The following is an 8885-nucleotide window of genomic DNA, read 5'->3' as shown; positions in this document are numbered from 1 at the left end:
CTTATCCTCATTAGGGTCGCGGGGGCATGCTGGAGCCTATCCCAGCTGACTTCGGGCGACAGGCGGGGTACACCCTGGACTGGTGGCCAGCCAATGGCAGGGCACATATAGACAAACAACCATTCACACTCACATTCATACCTATGGACAATTTAGAGTCTCCAATGAAGCTAACATGCATGTTTTTGGATGTGGGAGGAAACCGGAGTACCCGGAGAAAACCCACACACACACGGGGAGAACATGCAAACTCCACACAGAGAAGCCCAGGGGAGGTCTTCCCGATCTCCAGGCTGTGACTGTGTGGCCAACATGCTAACCACTAGACCACCGTGTTAGAATACAACATAGTGCCCCCCTGCATCCTTTGAATTTCAGCATGCGGCCCTCGGTTGCAATACTTTGGACTGCTGTAATGTTTGGTGAGACACACAAGCACCAGTCTTGATCACCAGAACAACAAACTTTTATTGCAGGTTGGAATGACCTCACAACATATATAGTAAATATATAGTAAATATATATACTTTCTATAGTTATAGTAGTAGGTGGATCTTTGGGACTTGGTCATTTTAAAAGTAGCTCTCAGGCTAAAAAAGTGTGAACACCCCTGAATTACAGCCAATCTCCTTCGTGCTGTTTTGTGTTGTGGCTAATTGTCGCTAGCAAACTAGCTAACTGTGTGAGCTGCTTGCTAATCGCCAGTGCACAATAGAAGAAGAAGCTAAATGGCTAAATGACTCTTCGGTTCAAGGAGTAGGACAAAGATGAAAATCCAGCCACAAAAGTGCCCGTTTAGACTTTGCCAGGGAGCATCAAACATGGGACATTGAAAGGTGGAAAAAAGTTTTATTCTCTGATGGGAAAAAATGTAACCTTGGCGGTCCAGATGGCTTCCAACGTTACTGGCATGACAAGGAGATCCCACCTGAGATGTTTTCTACCCGGCACAGTGGAGGGGGGTCCATCATGGTCTGGGGTGCTTTTTCATTCAGTGGAACACCGGAGCTTCAGGTGGTTCGGGGTCGTCAAACGGCGGCCGCTTACGTGCAGATGTTGCAGCGGGCATCCCTCATGACCGAGGGCCCTCGTCTGTGTGGTAACAGCTGGGTTCTTCAACAGGACAACGCTGCAGTTCACAATGCTCGCTTGACCAAGGACTTCTTCAGGGAGAAGAACATCACTCTTTTGGACCATCCTGCATGTTCCCCTCATTTCAATCCCATAGAGAACATTTGGGGATGGATGGCAAGAGAAGTTTATAAAAATGGCCATCAGTTCCAGACAGTTGATGCCCTTGGTGAAGCCATCTTCACCACTTGGAGCAATGTTCCCACTAGCCTCCTGGAAACACTCGCATCAAGCATGCCCAAAGCCATTTTTTTGCGCGAGACGCAAAAAGAGGTGATGACGCAACACCCCACAAATGGATTTCACTTCGGGGCAATATTAAGCCATAAAAACGGCCACAAGGTGGCAGAAGTGCATTTCATTAGAGCTCAGCAGAGGTGAACGGAAAAATCACACATGACAGCAAAGAGGAAGTGTGAGAGCGTGGATGAGTGTAGCATGCAGAAGGTCACGCATTGTCAGGAAATTTTAATGCACGCACACACACACACACACACACATGCACTGTGCAAACGTGCACTGTGCAAACGCACGCAGGTGAGCTCCAAATGTGAAAATTGTAAATAGTTGGTGTTATATTTGTCAAAAATAATTTGTTATTTTGGTGTAAAACAACCCCTTTTTTGTGTTGTTTATGTTGGTGTAGTTGTTTAGATATTTGAGCTGTCACAAAAGCAAACATATTTCTGTCAAAGTGAAAGTTATGCTTGAAATGTATCTTTTCACAAAAAGCTGCTTTTCTCCCCGTTTTAGTTGGGAAAAAAAACAAACTTCCCTTTGTTCTCCTGCTGATTACTAAAGAAGGGAAAAAGGTAGAAACAAAGGTGTTTTTCCTGATGAAAGAGGGGAGTGTAATGTTTCTGTTGGTAGCTTCCATGTCTATAAAAGCATACAACACAATATTCTGTGGGCTTTAAAAAGATCTGCCAAAATGGTCGTTACTGAGGGGTTGAATGAATTAAAAACAAAAGACGCTTAAAGCTTAGACATCTTTTATTTCTCTTCCTTACATGAGCGGATACCTCCGCCAAAGAGGAAACAAAACCAAAATGTATCCCTGATGGTCTCGGACCCTCGTCCCTTCACCCTTTGAAGCCAAGAAAACAAAGAGATGGACACTTCACAGCGGGCACTCGGTCACCCTCAACTCACTCATTCATTCACTACATTTGGATGGGACACACAGGCTGTCTTCATCCGCACACTTAGCATTTTGAGTGCACTTACACTCGAGTACGGAAGTGTGCATATTGACACACAGTCCAATAGTTTCCATCAATGCCAGCATGTCTTATTTTGAAAGTACCGGCCTTACATTTGCATGAAGAGCGTCTCTGTGCACAGCACCAAACTACGTACATTTTTTCCACCCATTTGATATTTCATATTAGTGCATTGCTCAAGAGTTCCTGAGAAGAGATGCAGCACAGAACAACCTAAGGCAAGTTCATCCCATCACATGACATTGGATTACAACTCTGTAGTAACTGCATTTTAATGTCAAATAAGTCTTAAGTGGTCCCGTGTGACTTGCACATCAGTCCAAAAGAAGATTACAAATCAAGGTTGCCGCTACAGACAAAAAGTAGAAGATAGTGCACACAAAGCCCCAAACTGGTTGCCACCGCCAAAAATAACGTCATTTTTAAAGCCATTGCATCGCACCCTGTCGCAGTCTTTGAGAGGAAGGAGCTATTTGGACATGAAAATAAAGTCAGAGCCTGAACAAGCTAGTACGCTGGAGTATTGGGGTCACATTGAAGCAAAACAGCAATCTCGGATTTAGAGAATAAAGTTGGACATTTACGAGAAAAAAAGTTTGTAGATTCACGGCGTTTCTCGCCAATCTACAACTTTTCTCGTTAAAGAAAGTTGTAATATTACGAGAGTAAAGTCTTTCCTTCTTGACTTCTTGTTGAAAAAAGTTGTAATATGATGAGAATAAAGTCAAATTGACGACAAAAAAGTCGTAAATTGTCGAGAAAAAATGAGAAATTTACGACAATAAAGTGGTAAATTTACGAGAATAAAGTCGGAACTACGAAAAAAAAGTCGTAAATTTATGAGAAAAAAACCCCTTAAATTTGCAACTTTATTCTTGGAAAGGTAAAAAAGTTGAAAAAAAGTTTTAAATTTGAATAATAAAAGTTTAAATGTACAACTTTCTTCTCATAATATTACGAGTTTTTTCTCGTACAATTACAGCTTTGTCATAAAGTTGCAAAAAAAAAAACAACCTTGTGATATCACGAGAATAAAGTTGTCATAAAAAAAGGTCGTAAATACCTTGTCGTATTACCCTTGCCCACGGCCAAAGGTCACATAAGTCCCCCCTTTTCGTTGCTGTCTCAGTTAATGCCTGTTACCACAGAGTATTCAAATAAAATAGATTTCGAGAATGAAGTGAATGTAAATTCACAATTTATTGGCGTAAATTTACGAGAAAAAATATTGCGGGGGGGGGGCTTATGTGACCTTTGGCCTTGGGCATGTGGAGGGGCGGGTGAGGAAGGCGGAAGTGAGAAGGGCTAGCTAGCCATGCTAATGTGTTGTCAATAAAAGCTTGCCTGAAGCAAGAGGAACGTTTCCTTCACGCGTAACATGAACACTTTATTCTCTACAAATTTATTCCTGAAATCTCAGATGATGATTACGATTTTAAACGTGGCCGCGAGGCGTCCCGTCATGCCATGTCATTCCCACCGTGCTCCGCCGGTGAGTCAACCTAACTCGCCGCACTAAAGAAACCTCACCAGCCAATTACCAAACGTGTTGTTGGCAGCCTCGTTGAGCAAACTAATAGTGGACAAGGTATTCTCCAGCAGTGTCGTGCTGTTGGCTCAGCTATAAACCATCAATACGTGTTCTGCATCATCAGGTCACGTGTTTTTTGACATTAGCAGTTTATCAGGTCACATGACAAATAATGACGCTTGACTAAGATGACTAAGATAACACAACATCTGTCCAACATAAAGGCAGTCATCCCTTCCAGTTTCACAGCTTCACTTCAAACGTATATTCAATTCATAAATGTTTCACGGTGGATTGGCAGCCAAAAAATATGCCCCATAAATGCAACTTGTATGGTTCTTTTGCCAGAATTCAGCATTTTCTGCTTGATTTACTGCTGGTTTAAATGATCTCACAACAGGCACAATAACACCACCGTATACTGTTAGGCCGTAAACCACGACACGCTAAAACTCAACTCTGAACCCCCAACGTCACTTCCTGTCCGACACACGAGCACGGGTTTTATTGGTGTTCTGTGCCCAATAAGTGTCATTTTCTCTTCTTCTGTCTGCTCTATTGGCTAATGGGAGTGTAAAGGTGACTATAGGGGTGCTATTTCATGCCCACAGGGCTCTAATCACGTTAAAATCTCAGTCTGAAATTTCGAGAATAAAGTTCAGAGAGAAAAAAAAGCGAAAATAAAGTCGTACATTTACGAGAAAAAAAGTTTTTACGAGAAGTTATTACGCGAATAAAGCCATAAATTGACCAGCATAATGTGCTAATACTACGTGTCAGACGGAAAATGGAGCATATTATTTATAACGTGGCAGCAAAACGGAGCATTTGAGCACAAACACATTAGCATGGCTAGCCCAAGTCTCCCCCCATTTTCATAGCCGTCTCAGGCAACGCCTGCTACGACGGGGTGTTCAAGTACTCTGAGATTTCCAGAATAAAATTGTAAATTTAAGACTTTATTGTTGTAAATTAAAAAAAAGTGTAATATTACGAGAATAAAGTTGTAAATCTACGACTTTATTCTCGTATCATTACACTTTTTTCATTTTTATTCTTGAAATGTGATTGTTAATACGGTGTCGCAACAGGCAACGGGAGTATTACAATCATTTGATTTGATTTTGAGTATCGTCCGAAGTTTGACAATAAAGTTGTAAAAAAGTCATCCATTTACGACTTTAGTCTCCTAAATTGACAACTTTCTCTTGTGAATTTACGACATTTTTCTCATAAATTTACAACTTTTTTCTCGTCAATTTAAGAGAATAAAGTTGTAAATCGACGAACATTTTTTTTTCTCTCTCTATTCTCTTTTCTCATAAATTTCCCGTAAATTTATGAATTTATTTCTTGTCAATGAACCACTTTTTTCTCAGAAATTTACATGGTTTTTATTTGTAGATTTGCTCATTTTTTCTTATAAATTCTCGTAAATTTACGACTTTATTCTCATTAATTTTATTATGAGAATATTTCTTGTAAATTTGCAACTTTTTTTCCCCTCAGAATCTCAGCTAAAAAGGGCTGGCATGTGCAAAGCGCTGGCACGGGCTGACAAACGGTCTGACCGATGCCTGGAAAGATTCTCACACGTAACACACGAGGACGAAGACGCATCCAACCCTGTACTTGATCAGCAGAAACAAATAAATACAAAGAATAAATAAATAAATACCAATCATCTCGTCATCCCCTCCCCTTGTTTTGCGCTAATAAGGAAGCCAAATGCGTGCGTTGAAGACTGAAATCGAGTCTTGAAGAGGACACTGACCAAGACTTGGTCTCTTTTGGTCATTCAAGCCTCCAAATATGGAAGCAGAATCGTGAGGAAGCTTGAAGGAGTTCTTGGAACCCAACAATGGCTACAATTCCGTTTTTGTGTCGTTTTAAAGTACCAAAATCTTTGTTTCCAGGACTTGCTGGTGTGGATGAATTTGGCTGCACCTCATCGCCACCGGGGGGCATCGTGGGGGCGCGAAGCTCATTTAGTCTGGACAGAAAAAACCAAAAAGGATTCATCTTGTTTGGGTTTTTTTGCTCCGTGATGCGGCGCTGGACTTTGGGTTTGCATATTTTGCAGCACGAGCGAGAAACAAAACACATGGAAGGAAACAACCCAAACGTCAAAGACAGATCAGCAAACAAGAACCCATGAAGGCTGTTGGGGCGGGCCGGGGCGGGCCGGGCCATACCGAGCGCAGTGTCAGGATTGGATCCATACCAGCGTGACGACAGCCATTTTTTCCACTCCTCTTTTGTCTCTAGGATGATGTTCTGTAGACGGGCTGTCAAATGAGTACAACATGTAATCAAATAGATTAATCCTGATTAATCACCGTGTGTGACATCTGCCCCTTTTGCTGGGTTCTAAATAAAGAACGGCACCTTTAATGATTTATTTTCCACACCTGAAGTAGTTTACGTCATGAATGAAATAAATGAGCTATTTTTGACAGCCCTAACCTTGTTAAGTCTGTGCTAAGTCGCTAGACGTTCTTTTAAACGGTTCAGAAATGCGTCTGTTAATGGAAATATATTCTCTTGCTCGGGTTTCCAATCATGATCAGCAAATTGGAGGCAAAAGTCACTCATTTTCTTGGAATCGGATGGATGCCAAAATTTGCAGGATGGCCCACCCCTAAATGCTAAGCGCCAGTGGACAAACCAACATTTCAAATTTCTCTGAAAACCCGTTTTTCCTTGATAGTTTTTAAGCGCCCTGTGGGGAGCAGCAGGTCATTTCATGTAGTCATCCAGCCCCCCCCCCGAGTGACATTCTTCTTTTTTAATGTGGATCATTCACCACACACACATTCACTATTCTTCCTCCTCCGCTTCCTCCTCACCCATCTTCTCCCCCGCTTCCTGCGGCCAGCGGTTACGCTGCGCAGCAAGCGAGTGGGCTCCCCCTGAATTCTTGGGGTCCGCCTCTCGCAGAAGCAGCCCCTGGTAGCTGGCAAACCTGTGCGGGCTGAGCTGGGCCAGAGCCTGAAGGGCGAGCGAGCGCTCCCTGTCGGCATCCCGCTGGAACATGCCGCCCTCCAGCATGGTGGGCGGGAGGAAGGCCGAGGAGTGGGCCCGCGGGGGCTCCGGGTGCCGCACTTCACCGTCCGCCCCGCACTCCTCCCCGTGCTCGGGCCCTCGTCTGGGCCGGCGGGTGCGCATCTCCAGGCAGCTGTGTCCCTTGCGATGGCGCTGGAGGTGGTCCTCCCGGGCGAAGGCCTTGTGGCAGAGCAGGCACTCGAAGGGCCGTGACCCGCTGTGCAGGGACAAGTGGTTCTTCAGGTCGTACGAGTGGAGGAAGCGGGCGGAGCAGTGAGGACACGAGTAGGGGCGCTCGCCTGTGTGCTTCCTCATGTGGATCTTCAACTTGTCATTCCTAGAATGGTGGACACGCAAACATCACCCGGTTAAAAGATGGAGGCCACTTTTAGGACCACATGGGACGCACTACCCAACGCCAAGATACCTCCCTCAGGGACAAAAACATGCCGTTCTGTGCCGCACTGTAGCGTGTCAATCCAAGACACGTTTTTAGAGATTCCCTCAATATCACCACGGAGGATTAGGGCCACATTAAAAAGCATAACCTCGTGCTGCGCTTGGCGGAGGCACAAACAATAACCTGAGGTTTCCAGAATAAAGTCCGAAATTTACCAGTACAAAGGTCCTAAACTTACGAGAATGGAGTTGTAAATGTACGAGGAAAAAAGAGATACATTTACGACTTTATTGTCGTAAGTTTACAGCCACGTAAAAAAAAAACAAAAACGGAGACTTTGAGAATAAAGTCGTAAATTTACTAGAAAAAAAATCATAATCTTTTGCGAATAAAGTCCCACATTTCTGAGAATCGTAAATTTACGAGAAAAAAGTCGTAAATTTACAAGAATAAAGTTGTAAATCGACGAGGAAAAAAAAGTCGTAAATTTATGACTTTCTCAAACATGTACGACTTTTTTCTTGTAAATTTACAAGAAAAAGAAAAAAGTGGTACATGTGAGCCCGGAAATATTACGACTTTTTCCCACTTAAATGTACAACTTTTGACATTTTACTTTTTAATTTACGTCTTTATTCTCGTAAATGAGGACTTTTCGTAAAACGGGGGACTTGTGTGACCTTTGGCAAACGTAATATTCCAACTTTTTTTCTCGTAAATTTGCAACTTTGTCATAAATTTATGACTTTTTTCCTCATAAATTAATATTTTTCTTGTTAATTTATAACTTTTTTCCTCATAAAAATGGGGGAGTTATGCGACCTTTGGCCTAGAGCAAAGGTAATATGACTTTTTTTCTCCTAAATTTACGACTTTATTCTCGTAAATATATGACTTTATTGTGAAAATGTCAGATTTTATTCCATTTTTTACATTTACATTTAAAGTACATGGAACTTGATTTTCTAACAACTCGGAATCCAACCAGAAACTTGCAAATGATATGAACTCATTATGACGAATCCATTTTTTAAATTATATAACACTGAAACATAATTATATTCAAATATGCTAAAAGTAGGACAAATTATGGAAAAAAAAGTAGTATTAAAGTATATAAAAGTAGTAAAAAAGTATTATTTTTATGATCACATGTGCCACAGGCGTATACCATAAATGACAGCCTGCATTGCAACTGGAGTCAAATATGAATATAAAGTAGATTACAGTAGACACATAGCGAACAGAGCGTTTCTTGCACGTAGACCGGCCGGAGGGGCCCGTGCGACCGGTTGTGACCTCGGCTTAAATGATGTGGAGAAGCGGTCCCCAATATTACAGCGATCTAATTCATCTTATTTCTGATGTATTGGGTACAACTAAGACAGGAACAAACTAAAAGCTCGAAATGAATGCACACCCACCATCCACCAGTAGCAGCCTGGGCTTGTTTTTCAGAGAGAAGATTATTACGCCGCCTGATGTAGTCTTGACGTTTCCCAACGGTGACTAGCATAGCTGTTAGTAGTGGATAAGTGTGAATGCTTGTGATTGC

At 42.3% G+C, this 8885-nt stretch overlaps 1 protein-coding gene across 1 annotated transcript in view; it reads right to left on the bottom strand.

Moving 5' to 3' along the window:
• Positions 1-2106: 2106 nt before the first annotated feature.
• The window catches only part of zbtb7b (zinc finger and BTB domain containing 7B), a 42826-nt gene continuing 36047 nt past the window's right edge, over positions 2107-8885 (bottom strand). Inside the window, exon 5 of the mRNA XM_054781870.1 lies at positions 2107-7267. Coding sequence (XP_054637845.1) covers positions 6706-7267 — 562 coding nt within the window. The 3' untranslated portion in view covers positions 2107-6705. The remainder of the gene's footprint in view (positions 7268-8885) is intronic.

Source organism: Dunckerocampus dactyliophorus, chromosome 7 (assembly GCF_027744805.1).
Source record: "Dunckerocampus dactyliophorus isolate RoL2022-P2 chromosome 7, RoL_Ddac_1.1, whole genome shotgun sequence".
In the NCBI taxonomy this organism is placed as follows: domain Eukaryota; kingdom Metazoa; phylum Chordata; class Actinopteri; order Syngnathiformes; family Syngnathidae; genus Dunckerocampus; species Dunckerocampus dactyliophorus.
This window is presented reverse-complemented; position numbering and strand designations above follow the sequence as displayed.